Genomic DNA, 12599 nt, shown 5'->3' with positions numbered 1-12599 from the left:
CGGGCCTGGCCGCCCCTCACCGCCCTCTTCCCCCCGCAGCAGGACCCCGAGTGGGCGCCCGAGGCCTGGCAGGACGCGGGCCCCGATCCCGGCGCGGGCCCCGGCGGTGCGGACCCGGCGGGGTTGTCGCTGCGGGCGGTGGCGGCGGCGGAGCGGCGGCTGGAGCGGAGCGTGGAGGCGGCGGAGCGGCGGCTGGAGCGGCTGGAGCGGCGCGTGGCGGGGCTGGAGCGCTCGGTGCGGGTCGGCGGGGCCCGGCTGGCCGCGCTCCTGCGGGACAACTCCCGCCGCCTCCGCCGCATCCAGCGCCAGCTCCGCCGCTGCCGCTGCGGGGGGAACCGCACCGACACCGACACCGGCACGGGCAGCGGGCGGGAGCGGACACAGGTAACCGCGACGGGGTTGGGGCCCAGGGAACAGGGTTGGGCCCGCAGGGATGAGCCCCGGGAACGGCGATGCAATCTGGGAAACGGGAACCAGCCCCAGGGAATGGGGAAAGGGACGGGCCCCCGGGAATGGGGATGGGGCTGAGCCCACGGTGACAGGGACAAGCTGAGGAATGGGGAGGGGAACATGCCAGCGGTGACAGGGACAAGCTCTGGCTTACRGGGATGAGGATGAGCCCACAGTGACAGGGATGGGGTGCCGGTAATGGGGACAAGCCCCAGATAACAGGGACATGCCAGCGGTGACAGGCCCCAGCTAATGGGAATGTGCCAAAGATGAACTGGGATGTGCCCAGGGTGCTCACAGGGATGTGCCCAGGGTGATGGGGACAAGCCACAGGTGACAGAGATGTGCCCAAAGCAATGGGAAGGTGCCCCCGGTGACTGTGCAGCTGGTAGGATGTGGCATAGGCTCTCAGGAGCTGTGTGGAGCTGRATGGACACGGCTACTCTGGTGCTTGTCCCTGTCTCCAGAGCAGAGGGGGAGCACAACATCCCCGCCAAGTGTTTCAGCCGTGTTGGGTCCTACTGGGGTGATGTGGGATGGTGCCACATGTCCTGCTCCCACCWGAGAGGTCACTGCTCACCTGACTGCTGGAATGGATCCCGGGAATCTGCCCCTGGTCTGGGGAGGAACAGCTGAGCCTCACTGGGATGTCTGGGAATGTCCCCCGWGACATGGCTCTGTCCGTAGGAGCTCCAGACCCCGTGGGGATCTCCTGGGACTCGGGGAGGGGCTCAGTGGGGACCCCCAGGCGGAGCCTCCTGTCCTTCCACCCAGGTGCCAGCGGCAGGTGAGGGTGAGGCRGCTGCTCTGCCAGGGCAGGAGCTGGAGAGTGTGGACAGCCGGGAGCTCCGTGGGATCGCCGGGAAGGGGAATTACGAGGCCATGGTCCCTCTTGGTGAGGATCACTCAGATCATGGCAGAGGCATCATCCCTGGGCTGATCCAGCTTCCAAGCCCTCCCCACATGGAGTGTGGAGGGATTCCAGGTGACCTGTCCTGCAGCCGGTATTCCTGCACCATTTTTTCCTGGGATATGGGGTGTATATGGACCACCCTGCAGGGTTTTGCAGCAAAGAGTCCTAAATTTTAGCACTCATTAATTTGTGCTGAAATTTTTAAGGCTGAGTGTCCAACAGGCACTTCCTGGGATAGGAATCAAAATCACGTGCCTGCTTTGGCTGCCAGTGGCTTGTGTGATTGGATATCCTGGAATTCCAGGACCCATTTGTCGGTCTCCACTGTCAGCAGCTCATCCCATTGCTCCCTCCTTCCCAGGCTCTGAGGATGCTGGTTCCAAACCTGCACCACTGCCACCAGCTGAGGACAGGGAGGATCCGGGGACCCCTGGGCTGCCAGAGAAGGGAGCGGTGCTGGGACAGCTTGGTGACAGTGAGTGACAGCGACGGGGCTGAGGATGGGCACTGGCAACCTGCCTGGACTGGGCAGGGCTCATAAGGATGGAAAATGGGAAAACCTGGGGGAAGGCTCAGTGAGGGTGGCTCTGGGGCTGGGTGCCTGCGGGTGGGTGGATTCTCTCTCCTGATCTGGGGAGGTTTTGCCTCGATCCTTGATTCACCCACTTAAGCTCTGCCATTGCTGATGGGGTTCTTTCCACAATGGAGAACTCTGCAGCTCAGCTTTGCCTTCATATTCCCTCTGGTTTGGTTTCTTTATGAGAATTTTAGTGTCAGTCCATAGTGTCCATTGAGTCCAGCATGCCCAGAGCAGTGGTGGAGGCCCTRTTCCTGGAGGGATTTAAAAACCCTGTGGATGGGCACTTGAGGACAAGGGTTAGTGGTGGCCTTGACAGCGCTTGGTTGATGATTGGACTTCACTGGAGAGGGTTGCTCCTACCTCAATAATTCCATAGTACCATGATGTCCCTGAAGTTCAACCAGCTGCCCAGACAATCCTCCTTCACCTCATCTCCCCTTGGGAAGTCCTTCCTGCTCCCATTCATTCTTTGCCAGTTCCTGTCACCAGCGTGTGGTGGGGAAGTTCCTGCTCCTGCTCCCACTCTGGAGCTGCAGGCATGGGAGAACTCCCCTTCCTGGGAATGAACTATTGTCTCTCCACAGGTGAGATGATCGTGATCAAGACGGAAGAGCAGCAGCCACAGGAGGAAGGAACTGAGCTCCTGGCACTGCCGATGGTGTCTGCGGTGAGGCTGGATGAGGAGGCTCCCCTCAGCCAGGAGCAGCCAGTTTCCTGGGAGAGCCACGGCATGGCTGGGCCAAAGGTGGCTGGAGCAGGCTTGGGGGAATTCTGCCTGGGGGAATTCAAGCCGGTRGTGGTGCCAGTGGAGGCTCACCCTCCCCCGGGCCTGCCTTTCCCCACGGAGCACGCGCTGGGCGGGGGCACAGAGCAGCCCTTTGCCCTTGCCCAGGGAATGCCGCTGGGGGAAGACCCCACAGCCGAGGTGGCCTCACCACAGCCCGGCTGGGAACAGCAGAGCCCTCAGGATGATCCCCGGGCGCTCCCGCCGGGCTGGAAGAGCGTCCGGCTGACGCGGAACCTCCTGGCGCGGCAGCAGAGCCAGGCGAGGAAGAGCAACGGCTCCTTCATCTGCACGTCCTGCGGGAAGAGCCTGGCCCACCATGCTGCGCTGCTGCGGCACCAGCGCCTGCACACGGGCGAGCGGCCCTTCCAGTGCCCGGCCTGCGGGAAGAGCTTCAACGAGAAGTCCAACCTCAACAAGCACTAYCGGATCCACACCGGGGAGCGGCCGTACTGCTGCCCTGCCTGCGGCAAGGGCTTTGTGCAGAAGCACCACCTGCAGAAGCACCAACGCATCCACGGGCCGCAGCTCCGCAGTGCGTGGCCGAGCCGGCCAGCGCGGGCCAGCGCCGCTGGGGAGCGGCTCTACCGCTGCATCGAGTGTGCCGAGAGCTTCCCTCAGAAAGCGTCACTGGAGGAGCACCAGCGCCGGCACACCCAGCAGCGCCCCTTCCAGTGCCACGGCTGCACCAAGAGCTTCCGGCACCGGCAGTCGCTGAACCACCACCAGAAGGTGCATGCCGTGGCCACCTCTCCAGCTGGCACCTTGCCGGGACATGAGCCGGAGCTGGAGCCCTGCGAGGCTCTGAGCCAAGATAATCGGTAGCTGGAGGGCTGGAGAAGGGAAAGGACAGTGGTTCTTTGGTGGGACAGGCCAGGCGGCTGGGACTTGTGGTACTGCCAGGAGTTTGTCTGTAATGCTGTGGGACTTGTGGCACCACCGGGGTCTCCAGGATGAGGAGGAGGAAGAGGAGGAAGGAGGCTGCTGTTTTGTGCCGACAGGGAAGGGCCCAGGGCGGGATGGGACTGGCCACAGGCAGCAGAGGGTCAGTGGACAGAACCGAGCTGGGTGGTGCCGCTGCCCTGTGGATTCAGCAGAGGAACGGCTGTGTCAGATCCCATGGAATGCTGGAACTTGGGTTGTTTGAACATCACCAGTGTGGAGGGAGGTGGCCTGGGGGTGGTCAGTGGCCTGGGGGTGGTCAGTGGCCTGGGACTGGTCAGTGGCTCTGGGGGCTGGGTGGCAGGACCAGCCGGGAAGAGAATCAGATAAAAGACTGAGCTAATATGGTCTCCTGTTGTGCTCCAGGGTGGGCGAGGGGCAGACTGGAAGGTGACACTGCTCAACAGGGATGGGGCCATCAGGGGAGGAATGCAGAGCTGCCTGATGGGAATGTGTGATGGGAATGTAGAGCAATCCCACAGGAGTCCCCCACAGCATTCTCTGTAGGATCTGTAGGCACCACGGGACTCCCTGGCAGTGCTAAGGGACACATCCCACCCATGGTGGCCAGGGCCACTCTGTGCTCTGCCCTTCCCTGCTCCCCTTGGCTACTTGTTCTTCCTGGCTGGGGTTCCACAACTCTTCCAATAGCCAGGGTGCTCTGGAGCTGCTGGCAGTGATTCCTAAATCCCTCCCAGTGAGAGCTGTCCTGGCTGATCCCAGTTCCGTGCCCATGGGCATCAGCACAGGTCACAAAGCGGCCATAGAGACAAATACTTTATTGATTCCACAGCCTGAGAAAGGGATCGGGAATGCTGTAGGAAACGCTGGTCCCAGTCACAACCAATTTAGAAATGCCCAGCTGGGGCCGTTGCCCCTTCAGCTGGCCTGGGGGATCCCCCCACTGGCAATACGCTCAGCCATGCATACCAGCTCAGCCATGCCCCTGGGATCAACTGGGGAGCATTGGAATCTCTGCCTGGGCAGGGATAACAAGGATAACCAGCTGCTGGCTCACTGCCAGATCCACGGTCACCACATGACCACAAGGCATCAACTGCACTGTGTCCTGCTGGGGACACAGAGTGACCCGTCTGACCCCTCCTGGCTCCTAGTGCAGTCCAGGAATGCTCCACATTTCAATCCCAGGGGCAGGAATTGTGAGACCAGCCCAGAGAAGTGGATGTCATGTATCCCTAGGGAGCAGCTCGGATGCTGCTGTCCATCCCATAGAGCAGGAGGTGGCTGAGGATCACACCTGGATGTGGCACAGTTGTTCCCTCAGCTCCCATAGCAGCACCATCACACCTTGGGAGTGACTCGGAATGAAAGATGGGAAAAGCTCACCGGTTTCCAGTGCTCACTGCTTGGAGAGGCACAGGGACCTTGGGATGTCAAATAATTACATCAAACAACTCAAAGAAAACAAAAAACCCTGGAAAACAAAATTCAAGAATCCCAGCAGCTGCTCCGTTAGGTCCGTGCGGTGATGGCTCCAGGCGGGATGTGTCGCCTGTGCACAACCAGCGTGTGGGATGCACGTGGGGCTCTGGGCATGGACACAGCTCTGGTGGCTCTGGGGGACACTGGAGCAGTGCCAGGCCTGGCTTCCACTGGCTGCCTTGGGGCAGGTCTCCCTCTCCCTGACTGAGGTAGCTGCAGAACTATTTTCCTGTAGGATTCATTATAGTGGGATTTTGGGCAAAAGGAGACAAGCTGTGGCTGTGTGAGTAGCAGTTTCCTCCAGAGCCAAGGGGCTGCTCCGTGCAGGTGGATCCACCAAGATCAGAGGTGCTGCTGCAGGATGGGGCTGGCTGATCCATCAAATATCCCTAAAATGACTCTGCACCCATGCAGGATGGGCCCAAGGGTGCCTGCGGCCTCCCTGACAGACCTGCCAGGACCCGTGGAATATGCAAGCACAGAATATTGGGGTTTGGTTTATCCTACGGATCTTCCGGTGCAAAGCTCCAGTGTTCCCAACCCACTGGAGCAGGGGGTTGGCTGATCTCCTCCCTGGGGTGGGGGTGACAAGTGTGGCCAGGACGTGGTGGGGGCTTGGAGATGTCACATTCTCTTCATCCGGCGTCATGGTCAGGAAGCTTGGTCCATGGAGCAAAGGGCTCCTTGAGAATGCTGCCAGCTCTATTCTCTTCTCCCTGTCCTCTTCAGTCATGTTCCCGAATGCACGCGATCATTTCCAACATCAAGGAATGAGAGAGCTCTGCTCCTGTTTGACCAGGATTCACCTGGTCATCTCCCAGGAAAGTCAACTTGGGAAAATTTCAATCATCAGCCAACAGGAACAAGTCAGTGCAATGGTGAATCATTTTGGATCATTGGAGGCTCCTGCAATTTGCTCTGTTGTGGTATCCAAGCTTCCCATTCTTTCTACAACCCAGGAAGCTCCTAAAACGCAGCAGATTCCCAATCCTGGTGTCCCACCAGGTACAAACCAAACAAACTCACAGCTTTCTCCAGAGACACATACAGTTCGGATCTGTCCCATGGTCAATTCTCTGTTCTCTCTGAAACCACTGCCCTCGTTCCCAGCTGGACCACGGGCTGCACAGCTTTCCCAACGCAGTCAGGGAGCGGGGAGCCTTTGCCCGGGAGCCCCAGTGGTGTTGCTCCCAGCAGGAGCACGTTGGGTGAGCTCGCTTTTGCAGCGTCAGGGCTCCCGTTCTCTTGGGAAAGGTTCTTCTCAGCCTCGGGAGTCGTGTGCTGCAGGGATGCTGGGATAGCAGCGGTGGGCTGGGTGTTGCCCTCTTGCTGCAGCGCAGCCAGGGCCCGCTCGTGGATCTTCTGGTGGCGCAGGAGGTGACTATGGCGGGTGAAGCACTTGTTGCAGGAGCTGCAGCAGTAGGGCCGGTCCCGTGCATGGGTGCGGAGGTGCCGCTGCAGTGACACAGAGCAGGACAGGAACTTCTTGCAGTAGGGGCACTTCATCCTGGGATTCGGTGGCCGTGCGATCCCGGAGCCAGACAGGCCCTCTCTGTCTGGCTCCTCCTTGGGCTGGCTCAGACAAGCCCCCCCAGCATGGCCGCCACTGCCCAACCCTTGGGTGCTGCCGCACAGCTCCCTGCGCGGGCGGATGCGCAGCTCAGGGTGGACGTTGCCCCAGACCTTGGCCCCGAAGGCTCTGTCCTTGATGTGGATGCTGCGGTGGAGGTCCAGGTGCCGTCTGTCGCTGAAGCCGATCTCACACACGGGGCACTCATAGGGCCCCTCCTTGGCATGGCTGCGCAGGTGGATGATGAGGTTGATCTTGAGGCGGAAGCGCTTCCCACACTCCGTGCAGGGATGGCACCATTCCCGCACGTACCCGCGCCGGCAGTTGCCCATCAGGAGGTTGCTGGCCTCACACCGGTTCGGCTTCTTCTTGCTCTTGGCCTTCACCAGCTCATTCTTGGGGCACTTCTGGCTTTCCAAGCCGAGCGAGGGTGTGGAATCCTCTACCAGCAGCTCAGGCTCCTCTTGCTTCACCTCGACATTCTTAGGAGAAGCATCTTCACATGGCATTTCATTTTCCATGAATGAGGTTTCCTCTGGAACAGATTGACACTGTAGTTGTGACAGCACTGCTATGACAGAAGACCAGGGCCTGTCCCCTGTGCTGGCTCTGCTGGGCTACCTCCAGTCTTGGGCGCAACTCTGGGCTTCTCATGACAAGAAAGCCTTTGAGGGGCTGGACCATGTTCAGAGCAGGGAACAGAGCTGGGGAAGGGTCTGGAGCACCAGGAGCAGCTGAGGGAGCTGGGGCGGCTCAGCCTGGAGCAAAGGAGGCTCCAGGGGGACCTTGKGGCTCTGCACARCTCCCTGACAGAGGGGGCAGCCGGTGGGGTTGGGCTCTGGTCCCAGGGAACAGGGACAGGAGGAGAGGGAACAGCGTCAAGCTGTGCCAGGAGAGGTTCAGGTGGGATATTGGAAAAATTCCTTCCCCAAAAGGCTTGTTGGGCCCTGGCACGGCTGCCCAGGGTAGGGATGGAGTGTCCATCCCTGAGGGGATTTAAAAAGCTGTGTGGATGTGGCACTTGTGGACAGGGCTTAGTGCTGGCCTTGGCAGTGCTAGGGAGACAGCTGGACTCAATCTGAGAGGGCTTTTCCATGCTCAACCATTCCATGATTCCTGCTCCCAGGACAAACCCAGGTCATGGATGAAAGCACTGACCAGGCTTTCAGCAAGGTCAGAGCCACCAMCACATCTGAGAGCAGCCTGGACAGGTGCACGTGCCCCTGCAGTGCCAGGCCTCGACAGATCTCCTGCTCCCAGCAGCAACCAGGCTGAGCCCTCCATGGTGCCACTGGGACCAGTGGCACAAAGGACCCACCTCCAAACCTGTAAGATGTTGCAGGAAAAAATAAAATGAACACCTAAAACTTCCTTTCCCCTTCCTTTTCTGAGCCCATCAGCTCTGGGAGCTGCTTCCTGCCTGCCAGGCCCTGTGTCCCCAGCACAGGGTGACTCACCAGTGTCAGGCTCTGCAGGGTCCTCCTCCATCTCTGGGTTGTCCTCTGCCTCCATCCTTGGCTGACGGTCCCCCAGGGACATCACATTCATCAACAGGATGGGGAGGCCTGTTTGGAGGGAACAAGGATTTGAAAGACTCATGAAGAGCTTCCAGGTCCCCACTCTGGCATAATGAAACAGATTGCTGTAAGTGTGTGGAAAAGCCAGAGAAAGCTGTGGCTCAAGAGGCAGGATGTGGATTGGATATTGGGAACACTCCTCCTGGAAAGCGTTGGCCAGCCCTGGCACAGGCAGTGGCCGAGTCCCTGATCCTGGAGGGATTTAAAATCCCTGTGGATGTAGCACTTGGGGACATGGGGCCTTGGCACTGCTGGGGACAGTTGGACTCCATGACCTCAAAGGGCTTTTCCAACCTCAGCAATTCCATGSAAAGGCTGGGAGGAACTGGAGCGAAGCCCCACGTGGACCAAAAGCAGAGGGAGGGCTGGGAGGAAGGACACCTGTGTCACATGCCATCACCTCATGGAGCAGCCTCACCCCACCATCTCCACAGGCTGAATTCCCTTGTCCAGGCCTTCTACTCCCCTCCATTGTCTACGACAGCATCCCAAGGCTCCTGCTCCTCCCTGGCAAAGCCCCTCCAAGCACCAGGCCATGCCCTCTGCCCTGGGCACTGCCTGTGCCCCAAGGAGCTGGGGAAGGGGAAGCACATCCTCCCTGGCACCTCTGGAACTCACCCGGGTCAGCTGCCATGGGCACAGGATCTTCTCCTGAAGCTTCTTCCTGCTGTTCTATCTCTTCTGGTGTYTGTGTGGGCTTCTGATTGTTGGGGACACCTGTCTGCAGGGGGTTCTGGCTGTCCCCACTGTGTGTCCATAAGGACTTTGGGCTGTTCCCACTCCGTGTCCATAGGGACTTTGGGCTATTCCCAGTCTGTGTCTGTGGGGACTTTGGGCTATTCCCAGACTGTGTCTGTGGGGAGTTCTGGCTGTCCCTGTTCTGTGTCYGTAAGGACTTTGGGCTGTCCCCAGTCTGTGTCTGTGGTGATTTCGGGCTGTTCCCACGCCGTGTCCGTAAGGACTTTGGGCTGTCCCCAGTCTGTGTCCGTGGGGACTTTGGGCTATTCCCAGACTGTGTCTGTGGGGACTTTGGGCAATTCCCAGACTGTGTCTGTGGGGGGTTCTGGCTGTCCCTGTTCTGTGTCCGTAAGGACTTTGGGCTGTCCCCAGTCTGTGTCTGTGGCGATTTCGGGCTGTTCCCATGCCGTGTCCGTATGGACTTTGGGCTGTTCCCAGACTGTGTCTGTGGGGGGTTCTGGCTGTCTCCAGTCTGTGTCCATGGGGACTTCAGGCTGTTCCCACTCCGTGTCCATGAGGGTTCCTGGCTGTTCCCAATCTGTGTCTGTGGCCACTTTGGGCTGYTCCCACTCCGTGTCCGCGGGAGCTTTGGGCTGTTCCCAGTCTGTGTCTGTGGGGACTCCTGGCTGTCCCCAGTCTGTATCCCTGGGGTTTTCTGTCTGTTCCCAGTCTGTGTCTGTGGGGGCTCCAGACCATTTCTGGGGGTCATGCTGAGGTCTTTATCCCTCTTGATCTGGGACCAGCCATCGGGCTCGGATGCGGCACCATCTGCTCCGGGGCAGAGAAGAGGGGCTCTATTAGGATTTTCGACTGCACCTTTATACTGCCAGATTCCCAAAGTGACCGTTGTTCCCTCTCCCCGCCCTTGCAGAGACACAAACACCTCACCCCTGCTCCRACCCCAACGGCAGAGCTGCTTCCTTGGCCTTGTGGCAGGACCTTCCCATGAGAGAAGCTCCAAGTAACAGAACATGAATGCCAAAGGAGATGTCCCTCTGTGTCCCTCTTCCTCTCCTCCAATCCAACCCCCAAACCCCCTCCTGGGCTGCAGGTGAGTTTTCCCACAGGGTAGCACCTGTCCAGCTTCTCCTGGGCTGTCTTTAACCTTCCCAACTCCTCAATCCTGCAGAAAAGAGCCCTTGACCACAGCTCTTCCCAGATGTCTCCTCGCACCTCAGCTCCCAGTTCCTCACTTCCCAGCATGTTTCCTCTCCATCCACAGCAGGCAGGAATGTCTCTGGAAGCCCCAGGCTTACAGAAGGCCCTTTCCATTGCTCCAGACCCCATCCTAGCCCCTCCTGCAGGCTTTGCCTGCTTTTCTCCATGGGATTCATCTGACAAAGCACAAACATTCCTCTTGAATGAAGATTCACAGTGCTCTGGGATGATTTACTCCACAGAATGAGCATTTCCTTCCTAACAAAGGGGAGRAACAGCCACCTCCTCCTGGCACCCACCTGGCACAGTTTCCACGGGGATTTCATCTCCTGAAGCCTCATCTATCTCATCCATCTCTTCAGGTGCCTGGGGGCACTCCTGACTGTCCCCAGTCTGTGTCCATGGGGATTGCTGACCCTCTTTGTCACTGAGATCCTCATCCTTCTCGATCTGGGAGAGGATGTCAGGCTTGGATACGGCGTAGTCTGGTTGTGGGGCAGAGGACGGGGCTTGATTAGTATATGGCTGGGCCTTTATCCTGGCACATTCCCAAAGTGACCTTTGTCCTCTGTCCCAGCAGAGACACAAAGGTGGGTCCTTTCTCCTTGGCCCTGAGAAAGTACCCACCCCAAGCACAGATGCAGCTCAGGCAGAGGGAATCTTAACCAGCAGAACATGACTTAAAATCCCAAACGAGGGAAAAGCTTTAGCTGACACATTTCCCTCTAGTGGAAGCCAGGGACACCTTCCACTATCCCAGGTTGCTCCAAGCCCCATCCAACCTGGCCTTGGACACTCCCAGGGATGGGGAATCTACGATTCTCTGGGCAACCTGTGCTGGGGTCACCACCCTCGCAGCCTTCCAAACCCAATCTATTCCATGATTCCATGAGCTACAGCCCCCAAGCCTTACCCAGGGACACCAAAGTCTCGTAGTTGCTCCTCATCACAGCCCTGTACAGATCCTTCTGCCAGCGCTCCAGCCTCTTCCACTCCAGCTCGTTGAAATACACAGAGATATCATCGAAGGTGAGCGGCACCTGGAATCACAGGGAATTCCCCTGGAACCACGCATCGCTCRGTGGTTCATGTCCAGCCCCACTATGGGGACACACGGGATGGGAGCTCAGTCCCCAACCCTTCCACAATCCCGCAGGATCCCCGGGAAGTGGCCGCCGCTACCTTGGGGATCTCCCCCCGGGAGTYAGGGGGCAGACGCAGGATCCAGAAGTTTCTGTTCTTGAGGAGGTTCTCCAGGTTGAGCAGGCGCTGCTGGAGCTGCCCGTAGCCCTGCAGGAGGGTGCCCAGGGCGGCCAGGCTGCTGCCCAGCTCCCCGACCAGGTTCTCACAGGCCAGGAGCCGCCGCTCTGCACACTCCGTGCGGCTCCGCAGCTCCTGCAGCGCCGATGGGGCCATGTCTGGCACTGCCTTCTGCCGGAGGCTGCCCGACACCTGTGGGGGATTTAGGGATAGAGGCTTGGTCACAGCCCTGCTCAAGGGTGATCAGGGGATAGAGACCCACTCAGGATCCCCGGTAGCCCCAAGCGATTCCCCYAGACCCCAGTTCTGCAGGGATCTGCCAGAGCCAGGCTGCCACCTCCTGGTCCCCATATCTTCACCTTCCCAAGGACCAAAGGAAGACCCCCTGAACAGGCACCCCAGGGGGATCCCCAAGACCAGCACCTTTAGGGGTCCCCCAGGACCAGCATCCCTGGGAGATCCCTTCATCCCTATGAACTGACATCCCTGGGGCATATCCCTGTCCTCCTGTCACTCCTCAGGGTCACACGTCCCTCCTTACCTCCCCCATCCTCAGGACCCTGAGGTGTCCCCAAGCCCCCAGTCCCACCTCCTCTGTGGGATGCTGTCCCCGTCTGAACCAGGACCCCTGGGGAACGGGCGTGTTCTTCTGAGTTGTCATCCCTCCGCCCCCCCCATTCCCAGGATCCTGAGACTCCCCTCACCATGAGGACCAGCACCCCAGGGGACTTTTCCAGTCCCACCACCCCGGGGGACCCCTCAATCCCCCAGAACCAGCTCTCCTGGGGGCACCTGAGCTGTCACCCTTAAGGGACCCCTCTATGAGACTTCCCTCCCCCCATCCCCAGACCCTGACGGCCCCCAGACCCCCGGTACCACTTTCCCTGTGGGACCCCCGCACGCCCCTGACCCAGCACCGCCGCGGCCCGCCCCGTCCCGTGTCCCGTCGCGCGTTCCGGCCCGTGCCCCGTGCCCCGTGCCCCGGCCGGGCCCTGACCTGCGCGGGGCCCCGACGGGACATGGCTGCGGCCGCCACCGCCGCCTCGGGCCCGCGCCCGCGCCGCCACCGGGCCCACAGGGGGCGCCGTCCGCCAGAGCGGCACCGCGCGGGAAGCGGCGCCCCCTGGCGGGCGGGAGGAGCAAGAGACAGGCGGGCGGGGGCGGGGCCCGGGCCCGGGGGGCGT

The 12599-nt window shown here is 60.1% G+C and overlaps 2 protein-coding genes across 2 annotated transcripts in view; one reads left to right on the top strand and one right to left on the bottom strand.

Annotated features, from left to right (window-relative positions):
- Positions 1-4297, top strand: part of LOC130574628 (zinc finger protein 316-like) — a 6007-nt gene extending 1710 nt beyond the window's left edge. The window contains exons 2-5 of the mRNA XM_057367963.1: positions 40-384; positions 1225-1345; positions 1725-1838; positions 2528-4297. Coding sequence (XP_057223946.1) covers positions 40-384; positions 1225-1345; positions 1725-1838; positions 2528-3552 — 1605 coding nt within the window. The 3' untranslated portion in view covers positions 3553-4297. The remainder of the gene's footprint in view (positions 1-39; positions 385-1224; positions 1346-1724; positions 1839-2527) is intronic.
- Positions 4298-4417: 120 nt separating this feature from the next.
- LOC130574566 (zinc finger protein 768-like) lies at positions 4418-12472 on the bottom strand. Its single transcript, XM_057367867.1, has 7 exons — positions 12413-12472; positions 11338-11607; positions 11069-11195; positions 10455-10640; positions 8878-9765; positions 8140-8247; positions 4418-7217 (listed from the first exon to the last, which is right to left on the bottom strand). Exons 1-7 carry the CDS (start codon positions 12434-12436, stop codon positions 6181-6183), a joined length of 2640 nt encoding a protein of 879 aa, XP_057223850.1. The 5' UTR covers positions 12437-12472; the 3' UTR covers positions 4418-6180.
- Between the last annotated feature and the right edge of the window lie 127 nt (positions 12473-12599).

Source organism: Malurus melanocephalus, unplaced genomic scaffold (assembly GCF_030028575.1).
Source record: "Malurus melanocephalus ecotype Western Australia unplaced genomic scaffold, MMel_1.1 scaffold_86, whole genome shotgun sequence".
NCBI classification, from domain to species: domain Eukaryota; kingdom Metazoa; phylum Chordata; class Aves; order Passeriformes; family Maluridae; genus Malurus; species Malurus melanocephalus.
Note: the sequence above shows the minus strand (reverse complement) of the source record. Positions and strands in the feature narration are given on the sequence as shown.